Here is a 22,231-nt window from a genome sequence, read left to right as displayed (position 1 = left end):
AAAAACTTTATACGAATCAATTGAAGGGGCCAACAACTGCATTACGGAAGACAGCATGGCGAACGACGCATAAATCGAGACCTCATAAAAATAGCAGAATGGTTTTTAGCTAATAAGAAGTGGTGAACAACTCCTCCTCTTTGGCAGTGTCAATGATGTTCTGGACATGAGAATACGAAATGATGTTCGTTGGACAGAACGCGTATTTCGAGTGTCGAAAGATGCAGTCAAGGGTCTAGGTGTAAAGACTACCTAACTGCAGCCGACATTCGTACCCTTTACACCAACTGTATATAAGCAAAATTAAAGTGTAACTCGCATGTGCGGGAGGAACCGCGTACAACGGAAAGTTAACGTGTTTACGGTCGATTAAAGCGTGTCTAGAACTCCAGATATATCTCGAGCATTGTCGTAATTTGGGTTGTGTAGTGCTTACGGCAAGTGTTATAATATTTTATAGTTCGTATAGAATTTCTTTTCTTTTATTTGTTCATTCGCTGACAACGTCTGCAAATTTGTAGTACAGTTTATTTAGGTAAAAGGAGTTTTTAGTTTATTGTTCATAAAATTCATATCTGGAAAAATATTTCAGTTTTTTAAAAATTATTCCTATTATTATTACTATTATTATAGTTATTGCAATTAGTGAAAAAGGATAGATAGTCTCCTGATAATTTTAAGGTGACCATAAGCTTTCTCTTTCCAAATCTGAATTTTCGAATTGAAGAAGAGTTTTATGTAGAATATACACATATAGATATATAAATCTTACAGTTTAAAATTCAATTAAGTGAAATTTTTAAGATAACATTATAGCGTAATTAAGCTAGATCCATCCATCGTTCACGGCCTACTTGCTAAAAATGCTGCAATTGATGCGATTAAAAAGTTTAGCTTTAGTTGAGATTCACACACCGACTGTGAAATAGTTCTACCTTCTCCGCCCAAATCGTTAATTATATTCTAAGAGTTATATTAAATTAAAATCTAAAAATATTCCCTAGGGCCCTAGAACTAATACTACCATCTAATACGTTACCAGATACGTGTAAAATTAATACTCATTGGCTAACTGATGAGTTCAGAACTAGGAGGTTTCTGCTGTAGAATGATTATCGTCTCTTCATCGTTTAATGATTCCATGTGTAATGAAGTTTTTGTTAAGTGAGTGCTATCAGACGGCCTTGATAAGAAGTGTACTTTCTGTTTCGGGCACATATAGCTGAGGATAAAAAATCTGACGGGATACCAGCACAATAACATTACTCCCAAAATGGATAACACTACAGAAGTTATCTGACCTATCCATGTGAAAAAAGGTACCGAACTAATAAGCGCCGTCAATTCTCGGTTGAGTTGTAATCTCGTTTCAATCCACACTGTCGGTATAAATGCACGCGGGATTTGATCGAAAGGTCTAAAATGGAATGAGATAAAATGAACGATGCTTATAATTTATAATAGCTAGAAAGAAAGAAGATGAGAAGATGAGAACGAAAGGATAATATCGGCAATGATGTATATAGAATGGCTGGATTTAATAGATCAGATGTGATTGGTTGTATAATACACAATGAATAAAAATTGAGTTCACAAAAAAAAGATTTTCTTACGGTAGATATTTTATAGGTTCAAAAAGATAATTTATTTGAAATCCTCCACCTAGTTCCAAAGGAATTCCTGAGGTTGGTTCTACGATCATAAAGAATTCATGTTTTTCTCTCTTTGGCTTCAAGCCTTCGATAGCATCCAAATAATACGGATCAGCTTTATAGAAATGGGGAAAAGACATATACACCGATGTGTTGTATGCGCAGGGGCCAATATTAAACACCCCGGAACGCTCACATTTACCTCCAACACAGAAACATTTATTTGAAGGGAATAAAGTTCCTAGACAGTATTTATAAGAAAATCTATAAAATAGTGGGAAATATTTTTCAACAAATTTTCCTGAACCTAACCATTGTCCAATAAGTGTTCTCCCCCGCTATACTTGTAAGCAGTAAGATCGTGATATTGCACACTCTCTGTATAATCGAGAGGTATTGCCTGGCAGAGATTAGGGACGTACGACCACAAGGTATCCTGAGGTGTTAAATTTGGTGGGTAGAACTCGCCAGCAGACCCTTTTACTTGACCGCATTCACCCTCAAATATTCCATTCCGCTTTTTATAGTTCCACCTATGGATTTGTCCCAATTTCCTTATATCATCGGCACCAGTCAACATATTAAAGTAACCCTCGTAAGCGACGCTATTATTACGCTACATGGGAAGATAGACTTGTTTTTACATTCTATCAAAAATCAAATTAGATGACTTGTTCGCCAACTAACTAACCCCATATAAATATCCGATTCGACTATAGGGAACTTTTATGTATTTATTAAATTTAGATAGTAAGTTTCCAATAGTTAGCAAAGGATCGGTGTAACCGGTAAATAACCATTCATCGGCTGTTTTTGTAATTGATACGCCTGCGTTATACATTTTAAGGGTGCGTGCTACGAGCATTTTTTGAAAATTACTATCATCTTTAAATTTGAGCGCGGTCGTCTGCAAAGAGAAGAGAAGAGAACCATTACACCCACTCTAGGAAGAAATATATGAACGATGTGTACATACCAAAGCCACAGTATTTACGCTAGTAATTTTATCGCTTAGACTTCCTTTGCTGTTCCCAGGGTCAAAATGAAATACCGATTTCTTATGATACGACACGGAATGATTGCTTGTATGCCACACGATGTCGACCTTGTCAGGTATTTCGATGAACCGATACGGACCTAATTCTACAAAATGAGGTTTTTTGTTCGAGCCTCGATAAAACTCTTGAGGATTTGTCCAATTGAACAAGTAGACATCCAAGGTCACGGGGACCGGTAATTGTTTCCAAATGCTAAATAACTGTGTGCCTGGTCTGAGATACCCTTGCTAAATGGTAAAAATCAAAATCAATTAAAAATATACGAACAGTTAAAATCAGTGTTGACATGCGTTGGATGTGGCAAAATCGAGAGGTTATGAACGAATTACATACGGCTATGAGTTTTATTAATTAATTAATTCGTAAAACCGAAAACTGACCCTATCAATAGCTCGAATTTTTTCTCAACTGATTGTGTTTATCCATTAGCCTATACGTCCATCCGTTTGGGATATCCGGCCTTCCAGGCATTGATTAGCTTTAATGCATTAATATCCGCAAAGGTAAGAAAATCTGAAGAAGCAGTAACTCGACGAGAATGCATAAAACTTATTGCTATTGAGGTTATGTTAAATCTAAGCCGATACATACAACATGCAGAAATATATGATATAGGCTTTCTTCTTATTACAACAATCGATTCAAAATCATTTTTTTTGTGAAAATCTATCGATCTACTTGTCTGATATGCATTGATATTGCGTTCAACCTATAGATTGCAGTTTGGGAGATATTTTCATGAAATTAGTGACATTACAACGTTTTAGGTCAAGGCCAACGGCAACTAAATACATATGGGATGGGAACCAATTTTTTTTTTATTTATTCGTTGGATTGATTTCATTTTCTATGATTCCTTTGTTGTGATTGATTTAGTTCTTGTGAGTGCATGCCCACGTAGATGAAGTCTTTTTTGCAAAATTGATTTATGCAGTTTTGTCAGAATGAAAACAGATTTCAAAAATTTATTTCAATATTTTTATGCTCATAGATATTTTTAGATCAATCCGAATCGACGACTTCCTTTGAGCCGGTCTAAGCTAATTTGAACTTAACTCCTGTGGCCTGACAAACGAATTCCTTACACCAGGCTTTTAGGTTGTTCCTACGTTCGCAGGTTGGATGAGAAAGTAACGGGAATTTTGACACTTGCTACCGCTGTGTCTGTGTCTATTATGGTGGCTTAACTTATTTTATGCATTTATCTTGCAACGTTTTCCGACTCTTAGTAACATCACAACGACGCCACAGGCCACATGGTGACTTTTGTACTTTGCATCGCATTTTATTATACAGACCGATTCAAAAAGTGATAGCATGCCTGTCTCCCCGTCTTGCTTTTGAAAATATGACAGCAAAGCCCCAAAAACATTGCATAGTACCAAAAGGCTTACGACCAGTGGCCAGCCCCAATCCAAGAATACGTCCCAATAGTCTGTTTTTGATGTCTTTGATTCAGCGCGCATAGAAAAAGCTTTGGTGATGGTATTCTATCTTAAAGATGGGCATAAATGAAAGAAGAGCTGTCGCGAAAGACAAGAAGATATCAATATAAGTAGCAAAAAAGTTGAAAAGATACCATTGATTATAGTAAAAATCATCTTTAAAAGAAGAAACGGAAAGGACAAATTTTCCAATACTTTTTGCCAAAACTAAGCACCAATTTTCATTGTATAATACTGGAGTGATCCTATAACCCTTACCTTACTATGATAGTTTTCTTTCTCTTCTAGCCTCCAGGGGACAATCAAAATGCAACGTTTTTACTAAATAAGCTTGGAATTCTAAGCCTTGATCTGAGATAATACCTGAGAAAGTTTTCTCTTATTGGTTTTCAGCGTGGACACTGCGCCCGCTTTTAACCCAAATTCAACCTTTGGTGGTAAGCCATTCCACTGCTCAACTCTGCTTGTTTACATCCCATAAACTTATAGGCTGCATGTTGAACAAAGGCTTGTGAACGAAGACGATAATTGAAACAAAAGAAAACTGATTTATCGCATTTGCTATCAACCGTCATGTATACGTCACACAGTTATCTCTTACCACAGTCCGATGTCAATTTAAATTTGTTAAAGTCTAAAAGGTAAAATATAGGAAGATTGGGATCAGTCTACAGATCGCGGTCATCGAGCCAATTATTGCATTATTTTGACCAAACTGACTATCTGAATGGATTGAAATCTAAATAATACGATAATAAAGAATAATAATAAACACTCACCATGCCCCGCCATTGTGTGAATACATCGACCCAATTGAAATACAAATATATTCCAGCTAACGTGCAAATCCAGCCCAAAACAACGACGAGAGCGTTTTGCAGTAGCAGCCCTCTTCTTTTAGTCATAGTCACAAAAAACCTGTAGAAATAATGTATGTAATGAATAAAAACTTCAACTTTTGCGCTTAATGGTTAGAAAATCCTTAGTGCAGATGTCTTTATTTTCCGTTGCTTGTAATCAAATCGAATCGGTAGTCGACACTTACTTACTCATATCCAAATGTTTTCTTTGCTTTATTTAGGCTTATCGAATAGACATATTTTTAGAGCTAAACACACGCCTCTAAATATTCCTTTCGATTCGAAAAATCTGCCTAAGTTCCAAATGGCAATAACTCTATAAATCGTAGCAAGGTTAAATTTGTGGTTATCAAAAATGTCAGACATCTTGAAATTCTTTCGAAGAGTGGGAGAACTCAAGTCATTTTGTACCCATGCGTATCAATCGGAATTCAAGCAACTACTACTACCGTAGTTAATGGCACCTTTGCTTGAACTCAGAGCACAGCTTTCTTGCATTGGAGCAACATACTAAGTGTAACCTCCAAATACATAGACATGAGCCTTGACATAAGATTCTTAAATCTAGTCTACCTATGCATATGTACAATAGTCTCAAATTAAAGGGTCGGTATTGAATCGTTTGAAAGAAAAATTAGGTTTTCAGTCCAAACTAGTTGGATTTTGAAGCTTATTCAAAATCCCGAAAATATTCGTTTATTTTACAAAATCACTTCGATCGCGGCATGAGCACGCATGTGACTTGCCATCACTCTGCTCTGAAATGGTAAAGGCAAGTGACTGTCCGTTCGATTAATTGTTGATAAATTGGACAACTTATAGAAACTGAGGATGACCGACACCTATCGTTTTATAAGATCGTTGATAAATTGAGCATTGACCAGATAGGTGTTTCGAACCATCCTCATAAGGCTGGATAGAAACTCGACATTTTTCAAAAATATGCACTTAGCAGTGAAAAATTTTATGGATCGGATGGTCGTTTGCGAATCTCTGCTGAAACGAAACGAAACCGAGTCATTCTTCTCGCTGGCGGATAAGGCTGCACAAAGTGCGGTAATCAAACAGACAGGATAAGCTAATGCTGTACATACCGCGAGATTGGATCGGAATTTTGCATTAAGACCGGATCCCTTTTGGCCAGGCTAGTGATCTCATCTGCCACTGGCTAAATATGATGGAGGATAAAGAGTGGGAATGTAAGATTTTCTTTTACAACTAAACTAGTGTTTATTGGAATGGTTGGCAGGCGGCCCATAAAAGCCGTTTGAACTGTCTGTACATTTTTTCTTATGTATATTTTGGTATCATTAGCTTATTACTTCCTTGTGATTATTATGAATATAGAAAGGTGATCAGGAAAAATTTTGCATAATTTACGTAATTATTAACTCAAATCAATTATTTAAAATTGTGTTGTAACATTGACAAAAACGTTTTTTTTTCTAATCATATAGCTATGAGTCTACTAGGCTCGATAATTTTTCGATAATTACACTAGTCGTAGAACTCTCAACGTTTAAGTCTTAACAAGCCTACTTATGTAAATGCGGCACTTAATTGCCTGGCCATAGATTCAGCATAGAAACCGACGGCAGATTAATTTCGTTACAACGCTTGTGTATTGTTGAGAAATACGAGACGACAGTCCGCACAAGGTCGCACAAATCTTCTCTGACTTACCACCTTTCATGACCTTTATTGTGTGAAGAAAACCTATTTGCACTCAAGTTGTGATGAGTATAAAAAAACCACGAATCTTTACTCTTCAATACCCATCCACTATTCAATCAATTTTTCGTTAACTTTAAGCTCTCTGCTGTAGGTCGTGGGTTAACGAGTAAAATGTATTCCAACTTTCTGTTTCTAATTTCGAAATTGCTTCACCTTTTTAAGATTATATTCACATCCACTGCGTATGATATTAACTTTAAAATCTTTACATCTCTGTGTTTGATGTTTTGTAAGGTGACATCTTTTTATACCCTTGCCGAACATTCATTTTGTCGAAACGCTAGCAAGGAAGCATCGGAGATCCCGCAAAGCACATATATTCTTGACCAGCATGAAACTCTAAATCGATTTAGAGATGCCCGTCTGTCCGTCTGCCTGTCTATCCATATGTCCGATGGGTATAGAAAATTCGGTCAAGACCGAATGCATTTTCTTAATTGTTTTAAGTTTAATTAAATGTTATAAGATTTTCTATCAATACTGTTGTGGAAAATTAACGTTAACTATCTAACTAAGTATGTTATTAATTGAGAAGGTTGGTGGAGGTGAGCTAACTAATGGTTTATGATTTGAGCTAACAACGTTACTAATTGAGAAAGTTGATGAAGGGGAGCTAATTAAGAGTTTATCATTTGAGCTAATAACGTTACCAGTTACGAAGGTTCGTATATCAAAGTAGTGCAGGGTGCGTAGGAAATTTGAAAACAGTCATGCACGCTTTTTATACCCGTCACCGCATTATAGGGGATATATTCATATGCCAAAACGCTTGCAACGCCCACAGGGGGAATCGATTTAAGCATGTCCGCCTGGCCGTCTCTCCGTCTGTGTAATGCCTGTTATAAATATTCTCCTGGCCGCAAAACTGAAACTATCGACATCAAACTTGGCAAGAACGTTGGAAGTTCTTGCACCCAGGTTGGTCCAATTTGGGCGAAGAACACGCCTACAGTGCTACGCGGAGTGAGAACACCTCCGTTTTTCAAAAGGAAGGAAAAGTTGATCAGACAGATAAATGTACAAAAATTTGGTATTCTATGGACAATGCTGAAGAACTGACTACGCCTATCCGATATTATATTGAATTAAAATTAAATTTTTTTTTTCAATATCTTTAAAACGCGCAGAAGTAAGCTTCAAGAACACCGTGAAGTGTGTAAATTCTTGGACGGTTTCAAATTTGAAATGCATTTAAGTATGTCTATCTGTTTGTCTGTCCCTCTACCAGTCTGCCCAACTGTGTAGTGCCTGTGGCACGCATTCTCCGGATAACGAAAATAAAGATATCGCAAAAGAATTCGAAAGTGATCTGAACTTTTCAAAGGACCCGCCGACAATACGCACAGGCTTAGGTGACAGCAATTTTTAGTTTGAAAACAAAAGAAATAAGCCGGGCCCACGAAAATATTTTTCTTTTTTTCTTTTTCAAGATTACTGCGATGGGTATGAAAGATTCGGTCACGATCGAATAAAATGTTCTTAGTTGTTTTCTTTAGTCTAAAAATTTCATTTCGTGGTCAAATATTCTGTTGGCCCTATTGTTGCATTTGTCAAAGACAGCATCGTAGATTTTACACTTTACGTATTTCAGAATGATGGAGAAGGCAGGAAGAAAATATGAAATTATATACCCGAGTTTGGAACCAACTTTTCATATCTACTCGAAGGTAACATTCGTGAAGCAATGCTAACTTTTTTTTTTTTTTTTTTGGAAAAGCTTTAAACCTAACACAAACACGTTTCGTAGACATCTGTTAGTGTAGTAAGGAAGCTAGACACAAACAAGCCAGACATTGAGCTGCAACTGTCCAGCAGAGATTCGCTTGGCGAAAATGTTATTGTTGTAGCGCTTGGAAAAGATGTAATAATTTTTAAAGAAAAAGTTGATCCCATAAATTTATAAAAAACATATTTTACCTCCTAAAATTATGTAGCAGGATAAGGGGTAATCTTAAGCCTATATATGGAGAAGCGATTTGCTTAACAATTAAGACGAGGATATTTCAAAGTCGCCAAAATTGATTTCTAGGATTTATTCCTATTAATCGCCCACAATGTTTGTTGAATCCACTCAGAATAGCTTTAAACGGAACATTTTAAAATATTTACACCGTAGACTGCAGGGAAATATTAAAACATTACTTGTGGTAAGGACACAAGATATGCAAGAGTTGAGACACAGCCACAATTTATTATGCAAATCATTTCGAATGCGTCGGTTCGTGCTATTCGCCAAATGCTGGTCCGTGTAATCGGCGTGCTCAACCTGGTATGTTTTGTCTCAGGGATAAATGCCATTGAAACTAGATTGGATCGGAGTATTTTTGAGCTCACTTCATCTATAATGGTATATATTAAAAACAAAAGCGAAATTTTGCAATAAAGTCTACTCAATGAATGTGAAATCTGTGAAAGTTCTATATATTTTTTGAACCGCCTTCCATTTTTGTGTAGTTATTTATAGGGAAGAATGAAGCCTTTATGCAGGAACAACGCTCTAATCTTTTTTTATATATAAATTTTTTTTGGCGACATTAGGTTTAAAAGAATAAATAAATCACATTGATTCACACTTGGGTCCTCTCTTACAAAAGGGTTTTTTGTAGTAGTTTGTAGGACGGTATAGAGTATTTAACGGTTGGCTTTGCCCCACTATTGTGTTTTCACTTATTTCTTATGAAGATGTGTAAGGAAGAAAGAAGTTTCATTTAAGTAAAAATTAATCCTCACCCAAGCCGTAGATATACATATAATTTCGTATTGCGGCAATGTGTTTGCAAAGATGCACACCGAAGACTTACACAACTTACTTAGTTACCTTTTTCTTATAATGATAAGGTTTTATTCTGCATGTGTATATATTCTTTACAGGCTTACTTTTTTTAATAATTGAAGGATTAAAGGACTTTAAAAAAAACTCTCGATTATTTTTATGCATACGAATCACTTCGACCTTTTGTTTGTCACATTTATTAAAGAATTCATAAAGACTTTTATATTTTATATTAAATTTTATAATATATTTAATTTTAGTTTAAATAACTTAAGTGCGCGCAGCCTGATGAACAACTACTAACAAGCGATCGCGTCAGTCGGTTAAACTATATTTTTAAGGCCTATTTATACTTTCTCATTCACGAAGAGCGCGTTCTTGTTTTGTATTTTGGACCGGATGTACGAGAGTATATGCGCGCGATACTGTGTACAAATAAAGTTTGCATTCGTAAGTTGTACCGGTTAAAGAAAGATTTAATAACGCAACGAGAGAAAGGTGGGAAAGAAATACCTTTTTTTTTTACAACCGCTAGCTAATATGGTGGATTCTTACATCTCTTAGAAGATTATAGCTACCAGGTGAAACTGGATTCTCATATCTTTTAGAAGCTTTTTTCCAATCTGCTTAATTTCAATGAGGAGAGGAGGAATTTATGAAAGCAATGCTTGTACGCTACTATAATGTATAAATGACTACTGCAATGTATATATTATGGACTATATGTTCCACATAATAACTGTATGAAAATAGAAAAAAACAAGTAAGACTGCTATAGTCGGGCAAGGCTGACCATTAAATAACATACGCCACTTTGTCTAATATAATTCTTATATTTATTATAGAACACAAAAATTACATCTTTTTTCTATATAAAGGCATATTTTTCATGTGCGTATTTATAGGGAAGCGGGCCCAAAACGTAGCTTACGGAGTACTGGTTTAATCCTTATGTAGGGTAGTATTCAAAAATAGGCGTAGTTGGTCCAAATTTTGTTGGGCTCATTTTTGTATGAATTTACTATAACATTATGGGTCAGTTTCCATCACCACATATTGAAACTTGGAATTTTCTGCTCTACAAACGGTCAATTTTAGTGAAAATTTTGATTAGGCTAGAATCCAAAAATTAGGCCGAAAATCTCCAAATTAGCTAGAGTTGATATTTTTATGGTAAATTACTATTATGATGTAATTTTCGTTGTATGAACTTCGATTTTCATGACATGAGAGGGGGTTCAAAAATTGCCACAGTCGGTCTAAACTTTTTACACCCATTTAGAACGCCGAAGTAGTAGAGTAGTCAATTATGCTGAGAAATTTTGATAATTAAAATTTTTTTTGATATAATGACTTTTTAGAAAAGAGCATTATAAGAGGGAGTGATCGAAAATGTAGACCGATCGGCACGATTTTCAATAGCGTTGGTCCTTCGGTCAAAATATGTGACAAATGTGTACAAATTTCACCAAAATATCGCAAAAATTGCGGCCAAATTAACATGAACAGACATCAGATGGACAGGCGGACAGATTGACTTAGCTCAACACAGATTATGATTCTGAACTGATGGGTATAGCAAGAGATGATTCTATCTTAAATCCTTTTGCGTCCATACTCTCTTAATATACCCAAGTGGTGTAGGGTATAAAACCGTTCAGGTACATCCGATGCTGTTGAGAATCTCGAATTTTTCTTTTTGTTTTATACGGATCATCTGGAAATGGATTTTATACAAGCGTGCCTTGCATAAAGCGATTAATTCGCACAGCGCGATATCAAAAACCCCCGATGTACAATATGTACCATACCAATAAGTACCCTATTGAAACCAAGCTCGAAGGTGTAAAATTTTATAATAGAAATTTTCTTTCAAATACACATATAAATGGAAAAGTAGGTAAATTTCAAGTTTTTATAAAAAGGGGGGATATACGATAATTAAATTTATATCTTCCAAAAATAATTATGACGATCATAAAATGCATTTTCATTAAAAAACAATTAGAGCTAATCTAATTTCTTTTTCCATAGCGGGTTGAGACTCCTCTTATTAACGGTAAAATAAAAATAAGAAGAAAATACAACTGAACACGTGTTATCGAAACTGTGTTTGACAATGGCCGCGTTATACTAGCGATGCCTGTATTCATTTTACTAAAACATTTACATACTCAAAAGCAAGTTTCATGGACTCTTTACAGTACATTTGTTCCTGATTAGCATCAAATTCTCAATCGCTTTAAGCATGTTCGTTCGTCTGTTCGTCTGTCTGTTTATTTAACGTCCGACAAACTTATCTGCTTCAAATTTGTGCAAAAACATTGGAGATCGTTGCGCGCACGTTAATATTGAAAATGAGCGAAATCGGTAAAAGGAGAAGCTCACAATGCGAAAAAAATTGAAAGCATTTTGGCTTCTGATTTTCTTACTCCATCTGGTTTCTCTCCCCTACATGCAATAAATAAAAGTAAAAATTTCCAACTTCCAATTCTACAAAAATGGCAGTCACGCGCCCCTAATATTACAGAGTATGGAGATTAAGTCGTTTTGAATTTTTTGCTTTCGTCTGTATGGCGGATGGATGGCGGATGTGATGAGGTATAAAAAATTCGTTCGCAGCCGCACACATATGATTTTCTTTTTTCTTATGGTTGAATACTTTGTTGAAATGTTATTATTTTTATTTTATTATTAAACCGAACAATGAGTGTATTAACTTTAATAATAGCAAAGTAATTAATGTTCAACGATCAATAATTTTATTTCGCCCCTGGTGCTGAGTTCCAATCGTACAAGTGGTTGGTTCCAATAAATTTCCCACCTTTCTTTTTAATACGTTTTTCAAAACGGAAATTTAGGTTTTTCTATGTTGTATCCATCACCGAAGGATGAATTTTAAATCGCTATAAGCATGTCCGTCTGTCCGCCTGTGTAATGGCTATTGCAAACATTGGCCACAAAAATAAAGTTGTCGACTTTAAATTCGTCAGAAATTGAAAATCGCTGAAATCGATCGAAGGGCACGCCTAGAGCACTACGTGTCCTGAAGACACCTTTGGTTTTCAAAAGGTATAAAAAATTGATTTATTGCTACAATCCACAAAAAATTTAACGAATTCATCGGTGATGCCGCGGCCTTTGTACAAAAATGTGAAAAATTTACCACGCCTACCCCCTATTACGGCATACGAAAATTGCATTTTCTTTTTAATACGTTTATAACGGGCAGAAAAACGCTTGAAAAACGCCATATGGAAAATCTTGATCAGTTTCAAAATGCATCTAAATGCATCTAAACATGTTCGTTTGTCCCTCTGCCCAACTGTCTTTCCATATTTGCAAAGGAATTTGGAAATGGCTTAAATTTTCAAAGGGCGCGCCTGCAACACTCACACGCCTATACGACAAAGACTTTTGACTCAGCCCGTGAGTTGTTTTACTTTTTTGTCTTTTTGTACCCACCACGGTAAGGTGGAGGTATACTCATTTCGTTTTCTTCCATTGTGCATGTAACACCCAAAACGAAGCTTCAGAGACGCTGTAAAGAATATAATTTTGATCAGCGTGAAATTCCGAGTTGATTTGGCCATGTCTGTCCGTCTGTGTTTCCGTGTGTGGTCTCTTCTTGGCACTCTCCTCGTCCCAAAAATGAAGAAATCGATTTCAAACCTGGTAAAAACATTGGAAGTGTCTGCACGCAGGTTGATATCGAAAATGGGATAAATTGGTCAGAGCAGAAGCCCGCAGTGGAACGTAAACTATACGCAAATCAGTTTTTTTTTTTTTTTTTTAAACTTTGGATTTTTGCTTGTCACTCGGAAATTATTAAAGTTAAAAGTTTGGTATTGTCCACGTTTACTTCACGAAGCACTCCACTCTTACGTGCAAAGATGAAAAACATCCGCCATGCCCACACAAAGTTACGTTTAATTACATTTAATTTTTTTTACTTTCTTGGGATCTTATGCTCATTTATCATAATGCAAACAACACCGAATGTTTAAAACTATATTATATACTTCTCAAATGAAGATAGATTATCTGCCTAAAAATGGGTTAATTTTAATAATTAATTTTTTCTTAATAATACCAACGATATGGGTATCAAATGAAAGAACTTAGAGAGTAGAATGCGAAAAGCACAATGGTGGCTATGCAAGATTCGGCCTCCGCCGAATATAACTTTCTTACCTGTTTTGGACATGGTTGGTGGTCAGTGACGATCGAGTATAATTTTCTTACTTGTTCATTTTTAATCGCTTTTACTTGGAGTACCTTCTGTCTATCTAATTTGATATTTCCGACTACATCATAAACTTTCGGGCTGCCTATAAAATGGCAACATTGTGTTCAAAAATTAACGAGAATTCTTATTTAACGCTTTTTTAAAGATTTTTTATAATTGTTGGCAGTTGCGGTTGGAAAACTGTCTTTAAAGGCTGCCTACAAAGGAAACGAAATCAATCACCCGGAATTATATTTGGGAAATACTATGCTTATTAGTTCGATTTTAATAAAACTCTAAAGGAGATGAGCGAACGTTGACGTTACGCAAAAGCTAGGATTTGTTTGACCACAAAATCCGAACAGTTTTAACGACAAACTCACATCAGGATTTATACCTTGTTTAGTGTTAACTGTTTGATCTTGTCAAGGGAACTGCTTGTGAACAACAACGCGATAAACGAAGAAATCCGTCACTTGAGTTTTGTTGTTGATTTGCTTTAACGAGATTTTTTCGATTCGGGAAATGTCGATGCAACACTAGTTGTGGACTGATTGATTGATTGATATAGGTTTCTAATATAATATATATAATATTTTTGTTGTTATTTACTGTTATTTTTTAAAATAATTTTTAAGTTATCATTTACTTATTAAAGTCGATGAAAAAATAATAAAAATATTGACAAACAAGAAAATGATCTTCGATTAACAATCCAATGATCGTTGGTTCAAATCTGGTTTCACTACAGTTGATGGCCTTAGATGTTATTGCTTTATCACTTAAGTTTTAAGATTTATTTCTCTGGTTAAAATATTAATGATAATAATAACAAGTAAGAAAATTATATTCGGTCGTGATCGAATCTTCTATACCCATCCTTATCGTTATCCTAAAAAAGACAAAAAAAAAAAAGTAAAGCGAATACATTTTCGTGTTCTATATTATGTAGAGTGGGTGCGGCCAGATGGGCATGCCTAAATCGATTCGAAATTTAATGCTGATCAAGAATATAAACACTTTGTGGGATCTCTGAAGTTTGTTTTTTGGGGGCGTTGTCCCCTCATCCTTCGATGATGGGTGTAAAAATAAAGTTAAGCGATATGTTTTCGAACATAAATTATAACTTATTTGATTCATTTCAAGCCTTTTTTGCAATTAATTTACATAGATATTTAAATGTTTCGCTAAAGTCTTAATCTATTAAGTAATTTAATATTATGGCTTATAAGGCACTAACTAATCTAAGATATAGTGTGAACATGAATTTTACAGCTACTATCACAACGCTTTCGAAAAGCATTCTATATTAAATTAAGTTAGTTTTTAACTAAAAATCTTTTTTGATTCACCAAATAAACCAATAAAATTACTTGAGTCCCCAAGAAGGGCTTCTTTATTGGCCAAATCTTCGGTATAGTTCTTCTTAATATTTTCATCATCATCGTCCTCGTCGTCTTGCATAGCGCTTATCTCTAAATGCTGAGGATAATGAATGAAACAACATTTCTTCACTGGTTTCCAAAGCAACGTTGTCATGGTCACGGTTATCAGGAACATGCCCAATAGTTGGGAATAGAAAGTAAAATTTTGTATGAAATGTAAAATGAATGCTGTTTTCACGGACATATGCATATAAGCGTCGAACCATAAAATCGGGAATAACAATTCACGTTTATTTGGAAAGCAACTGTGAAATGAAAGTGAAAATCTTCAAGTCACGTAATTGATTGTCAATTTGCTGATTAAACTCACTTTAAATGAGAGCTGGGCTCCAGGTAGATGTTCAACTGAAATCGACCTCTGAACTCCATAATGAGACCCGTTCGTGGTTCAAGTATGATAAATGGTTCATGCAATTCGCGCTTTGCTTGCAAGCCTTCCACTTGATTTACAAAATAATCGTCCGCGTCAAGAAAGTGCGGTAACGAAATAAAGAATGGCATATCCCATGAACATGAGGTTACGTTAACGACACCGGCCGGCAAGCATTTACCATTGCAAAAGCATTTATTTTCGCTATAAATCGTACCGTTGTCTAATATCATATTTCCCATTTTATAGCGATAACCGAGCACTCCATCCACGATCACTTCATTGTCATATTCCAACCAAAATCTCCGACAAAAATCCGCTACGTAATATTCAATGGGTTTATACTTTTCTAAATTGACGCGTTGCAGTTCACCGGAAGATCCCCGCACCTGAGAACACCCGGACGGTACATGTTTAGTATGGTTTTTACCATTCACAAATTTCAATTGTCCATAGCTATTGACGCCATCTGCACCAGTACTGATTCGGTATGTGGGAGATAATACCGAAGTGCCATTACGCTGCAAAAATACGAAGAAAAATATATTTCAATAAAATTCTACAGATATGACTTCACCCTATAGTGTATTACAGCTGCCGGGTATAATAATACAGTTATCAATATTGTACTCGAATAATGAATTAATTATCCCCAAACTAAATATGCAAATGCACGAATTCTACAGAAATATATTCCAATGATTACAAACTACTCCTTAAATGAATTCTTCCGTGAACCGTAAACAGCACTGCCCTAACTTGTCGAATAGAATCGTGGCGACATTTTGATTAATTGATTGAGCCAGTCGCAGGCATTCACTGCGACATCTCTTTATTACGTGAATGGTTGTTGTACGATGCTTTAGCAGAATTATAGAAAATACTTCCAGTTGTGATACACTTAGGAGAAATTTGTCTAGAATCGTCATGTATTATATCATAAAGTCCAAATATATAATATGGATTTATCTCGGACATAGGTGTTACAACATTATCGCACACACTGAGCATCAAAAATTTCCCATTAATATAAGACTTCAATCCGTACCTTTTAATAAAAGGTACTTGACAAGTTGTCTTTTTAAATTCCATTTTCCAAATTTAAAGCGAATAAAAAACTTTATCGAAAACTAGAAAGGACTGAATAACTCTTTTGACTCTGTTTACGGTCAGCCTTAAAGTGTGGAATAGTTGTGCCGATCACCAAAGGCTGCCAATTACTACAAAAAGCTCCAGAGGCGGCATAAAGCGGACATATTCTTGATCAGCATCAAACTCTAAATCGATTTAAACATGTCCGTCTGTTTGTTGTAGACATTCTCCTGACCTAATTGCAAGCTCTTGAACGCAGATTGGTATTGGAAATAAGCCAAATCGCTTGAAAGAGACGCCCACAGCACCACATTAAGTGAGACACCTCTGCTTTTCAAAAGAAATAAAAAATTTGTTCTTTGCCCATTACCCATCAACTAGAGTAGAGATAAATCTACAAAGAATTGTATATATATTATGTGGGCGATGTGTACCAAAATTTAGTTTTTCTTTCAATACCTTTATAAGGTGCGGAAACAAGCTTCAATAACTCCATAACATATATATAAAACCTTAGCCAGTTTCAAATTTGGAATGAGCATAATCATGTCCATCTGTCCGTCTGCCCTACTATATAGTTACTGTTCTAAATATTCTCGCACACACACACAAACACATTCCCCTGAAAATAGCCCAAACTTGTCAAACAACACCCACATGCCTATATAACAAAAACTGAGAACACCTTGGCTTTCCGCGTGTGTTGTTCGTTGCTCGTAAACTACTTAACAGATACATGACATAAATTCCAACAAAATTATTCTACAAGAATATCAAAAATCAGCCACGCCCATCCAATATTATGGGATATGCAAATTTATATTTTTCCTTCTTTTCAATCATTTATAAGACAACGACAAGATTCGATCACATGACAATACAATTTTCTTACTTGCTATTATTATTAAAGCAGAAAAAAAAAAAAATAAATAAATAAATAAATCTTTGGTTAAAAATTGAAACTTACCCCATATAAGTACCCAATTTTGTCCATAGGTACAGATATACCCAATAAACCAGAAGGAAGCTTTCTCAGCAGGGTAACTATGTTGTTATGAAAGCCTTTAAATAAAAATTCATCGACTGTCTTTTTCCAATCTACCGGACTTTGATACTTTCCCATAGAGAGACTTACAACCCATCTTGGCCAATATTTAGTTTTGGATGCGACTGTCTTTCGTTTTTTTAAAAAAGGATATTTAATCTTATTTGTGAGACAACGAGTATATGTCATTTTGTATTTACCACCAATAAAGCATTAATCGATGTAATCCTGTCCTGTAGCGATCCTCTTGTTCGAGTTTCATTGAAGTAAAACGTATGCAACTTATGGTATTCGAGAGTATTGTCATCGGAATGCCATTTTAGTATACTTTTATATGGCACTTCGTCATACCCGTAGGGGCCGACTTGTTGAAATTGTGGTTTTATTCTTGAATCGAGAAACTCGTGAGAATTCGTCCAATTGAACAGGTAAACATCCAAAGATATATTAACATCTGGTTTAATCCAAGCCCTGGTAACTGAATTGTTTGCTTTTAATTGCAATTCCTACGGAGTTGAGTCATACGTGAAATTGTGTCATTTCGGGGAAATCAAAAAAAAAAAATCAAAAACACTTACATTTTCTAAATATTTATCGAATAATGTCGAAGAAAATATGGTTAGGATAGTGCCAACTCCAGCCAAGCTAATGCTTAAAAGAATATTCAGATATTTCAGAAATGTTTTCAAATTTCTTAATAACGAAGATGGGTTCTCTTCGGCCATTATTTCTGAAAAGGAAAAGTTTCAAGTAAAAGCAATATAATCCCAACAAATATTTCATTATTAAGTTAATAAGAGTTTATACTTCTTCAGCTTGAAGAAAGTTTGTCAGAACTGTTATCAAAGTCATTGCTCTTAAACAAAAAAAAACAAAAAAAAAAAAGAAAAAAAAAAAAACAAGAAGAAAAATGGAATGAAAAAACAAGTAAATAAAAATAAAATCATTTCCAAAAAGTACTTATTTTAACTTTTAACGCACACGAAATCCCAACACCCACACCTTATCAGCCTTATAAGCAATCATTGCTTGCAATCATTTTTACAAAATTTACTAACGTTGAACACATGCAAGTTAACTGCATTATTGTCGCCGAGACAAGCTCAGCTCAGCTCAACTCAGCTCAGCTCAGCTCAACTCAGCTCAGCTCAGTTCAACTCAGCTCAGCTCAACTCAGCTCAGCTCGGCTCGGCTCGGCTCGGCTACTGCAATAATATCTCAAACATTACATATAACCGATGGATCAGTAAGGTGATGACAATAATTTCAAAATTTATATTAAAAAAACCTCATTCTTGATGGCTTGAAAACCTTGAGGGTCGTTAAGAACAAAGTCAAGTTCAATAGTGAAAATGATCTTGATGAAGATAATGGTGTCTATCACATCGGGGAAACTCGGTGAACTGAAACTGTAAGAAGTCTCTGGTGAAGTACACTTCTAAGAGCATGGGAGGAACAAGTTTATCGGGTTGGCAAAGTGTGCTCAAAACTCCTAACATTCTTACTCACAGATTTAAAGACCAAAGCTATTGAGCTTTCACAGCCTATTTACGACACTGTTTTTTCTTTTCGAGACTGTTCATTCTTTACTCATCCAACTCGCCTTTGGACTAACTTATTTGTAAAGGCCTTCGCTAACCTATTCCCTCTTTCCAATTTTTTCTAACTGTAATCACTTCTGACCATTGTCATGATTACTTTTACCCTACACGTAGTATTTATTAAAAATAAAAAAACACCATTGCTATTATGGACGCATATGGTTTGGCAGAACATGATTAACTCTTCATGTGGAGTTGATGATGCTCCCATAAATCTCTGTCTCGAGTTTCAGATATATATCTTCCAAGAAATTTAAGCTCAGCTCGGGCCGTTCCATTAACAGCTGGGCCTGTCTACATATATATATATATCACAACTTTTAACTTTCTATCTCAATGTTTGCAAGCTTGAGTGCTCGCATATTAGGGATAGAAGCGGTTAAGATGCCTAAGATTATTATTTAGTGGCACCTAACGCCACAACGATAAACGTATTACGTCGCGATACGTATTGCCAACAACACTACAATACAACATAGGCTTGCAATCTTAGTCTTATTAACCTCTTTTATAGAGATGGTACAAAATAGAGAAGCATTCATCAAAAAGTTCTTATATATATATATATATATATCCCCTATAAATGCACATATATGCTAAATTAATCTATGATATTATTTATTAGAACAACTCTTAAGGGCCATGCAGATTATATAATATCTTGAATAGAATAAAATCGAAGACAATTTTGCTTTAGCCGAAATTTCGTGAATCCATTGTCAAGTCATGGCTATAGATCAAAATTTAAAACCAAGCATTTTTTTACCTGCGAGTCAGTCTTTTAGTCTAGTGACTTAATTTACAACCAATAAATTATACGTACAATGTCCACAACACTTTAAAGCTTAGTCTTAAAAATATCAAATAAATAATGAAAAGTTTATAGTCAAGCAAGGACTGCTTTCAAATACCCAACAACACTACGCCTCTTAAAATTCTCCATCGGTCATCGTCTTACACTGCTCTCACAGTGAAGGCTTTCCTCCCATGGGAACTCTTATAACAGAGAAACAGATCTATATAGTGCACACTGTATATAGTAAATGTATTCATTATAAAATACTCGACATGGTACAATTTTTAGATCGTTTACATGGGAAAATGATATTATTTCACGCAACTTTTCCATTTTCCAAATAATATCGATTTTGATCGATATATATTAAAAGCGGAACATTTTTTTCGAATTAGGATTCTAAATGGGGAGGGGTCATAACAATGATCTGATCCAATCTATTTTCAGTCAGTGTAACGAAATTCCTGAAAATATCTTAAAATAAAAATGGACAGACGGACAGACAAGCTCAAACTGACTTAGAACGTGATACCCAATCGATTGACATAATAAAAGGAAAGTGCATTTCCCAAATCCGCGCAATCTTAACATACCCTCACCCCAACTATTATAGGATATCGTAATCTTCATTACGCAACTGTCACGTTTACCCTTTAGAAAATACGTTACAGCGTCAAGGATGAAGCTCAATCCGTTTTATGTCATCAAATAATTTGTGCAACAAATAAACAACAAGGTATGAATTCCATAGGGATCGTAATGGATGTGTATTACTATGAACACAACAATAATCTAAGACGTATTGTAACCACGTCCGTCCATCTGTCTGGTTACTGTTGAAACTATCAAAATTGTAAAATGAATATAATTTTTTTTTTTTTTTTTTTAATTTATAAATCACATTTAAATGATAATAAGATTAATAAGCATTAGCCGAAGTAAAAATTTAGAAAAAAACTACGTTTGTCGTAATGTCTTTGAAAGCAAATTTAGTGTTTGTGTGATGCAAAGCAAAGTATGTAAATAAACTGCAGCACTTTACTGTGTTCGAACTTATTCCCGTTAGTGTATAAATTATAAAAAATATTCATTTTATTTTCTTTTTTAAACTTTCTTCACTTACAAAATATTTATTTATTTATTTATTTATTTTTAACATTAATGATTTTATTTTCGAATGTGATCATGTTTTACACACAACTAAGGCAAATAAAGTGAAAGAAAAAAAAAAAAATAAAAAAATTAATAACACTTACAGTAATTTTAAATTATATCATTAAAATAAATTCGAAAATTTGTTTTTTTTTTTTTTTTTTTTAATTCATTAAATGTCTAATCAATAGTTGATGCACTTGCAAATTTTGAAATTTTTCTTTTTATTTATTTATTTTTTTTAATTTTTTTATAATTATTATTCCTTTAAAGTCTGGTTCTTAATATAATCGTGTCTTTTCATCGACTAAAGCGTTTACATTAAATAATTTGCGTTTTTATAACCGTGCTTATGCATTCCCGATTGTTTTCCTCAAGACTGTGCTTTTAGTTTATTCATTAATTTCATTTTGTTTTTATTTTTTTTGCTTTTGTTTTTGTTTTTGTTTTTTTTTTTTGTTGGTTTTGCCTCTTGTTAGTCGTGACTTAAACTGTTTTAAACTGATATCAGTTGTATGCTTTTTCAATTCAAAATTATCTGCTGACTTTTTAGCTTTCTTTCGTGCGTTTGTTTCGAAAAGCGAGAAACGTCCGTCTGTATCTAAATTATGTCTGAATTTCGACAGTCGAAACTTTCTTGTTTCTTTTTTTCTTTTTGTCTTTTTGCTTTTCATCATAATTTCATTATCGCTGAGAATTGCAATGATCTTCCTCTTAATGGTAATAATATTATTCTTATTCTTATTTTGTTTATTTATTTATTTTTTGTTATTTTTGTAAAACTGATATCAATTGAAATAATTAATATAAAATTAGCAAGAAAACCGTTTATAATATCCTCAGATTTACATATTTTTAAATGCACTTCCGCTTTTCTTTACGCTGCCAAGTTAAAGATGTTAATTTTAATGTTAATGTCAATGCAGTTAACATTATGAACAAAGTTAACAGTTCAACATTGCCGTTCCAAGGGAAAGATT

At 34.5% G+C, this 22,231-nt stretch overlaps 1 protein-coding gene across 1 annotated transcript; it reads right to left on the bottom strand.

The window, feature by feature from the left end:
- Positions 1-644: 644 nt before the first annotated feature.
- On the bottom strand, positions 645-21,394 carry LOC119633207. Its single transcript, XM_038026618.1, has 11 exons — positions 21,356-21,394; positions 18,281-18,432; positions 17,903-18,208; positions 17,625-17,831; positions 15,506-16,086; positions 4,935-5,073; positions 2,629-2,937; positions 2,344-2,559; positions 1,965-2,268; positions 1,614-1,893; positions 645-1,417 (listed from the first exon to the last, which is right to left on the bottom strand). Exons 2-11 carry the CDS (start codon positions 18,425-18,427, stop codon positions 1,069-1,071), a joined length of 2,838 nt encoding a protein of 945 aa, XP_037882546.1. The 5' UTR covers positions 18,428-18,432; positions 21,356-21,394; the 3' UTR covers positions 645-1,068.
- Positions 21,395-22,231: the final 837 nt, after the last annotated feature.

The sequence above is a fragment of the Glossina fuscipes genome, unplaced genomic scaffold (assembly GCF_014805625.2).
Source record: "Glossina fuscipes isolate IAEA_lab_2018 unplaced genomic scaffold, Yale_Gfus_2 2, whole genome shotgun sequence".
Taxonomy (NCBI): domain Eukaryota; kingdom Metazoa; phylum Arthropoda; class Insecta; order Diptera; family Glossinidae; genus Glossina; species Glossina fuscipes.
This window is presented reverse-complemented; position numbering and strand designations above follow the sequence as displayed.

Coding starts and splice junctions, on each gene's coding strand:
- LOC119633207 (XM_038026618.1), bottom strand. CDS start 18,427: ATGGCCGAAGAGAACCCATCTTCGTTATTAAGAAATTTGAAAACATTT. Junction 2,560..2,628: donor GCGTAAATACTGTGGCTTTG/GTATGTACACAT, acceptor TTCTCTTTGCAG/ACGACCGCGCTCAAATTTAA. Junction 1,418..1,613: donor GAACCTATAAAATATCTACC/GTAAGAAAATCT, acceptor ATTCCATTTTAG/ACCTTTCGATCAAATCCCGC.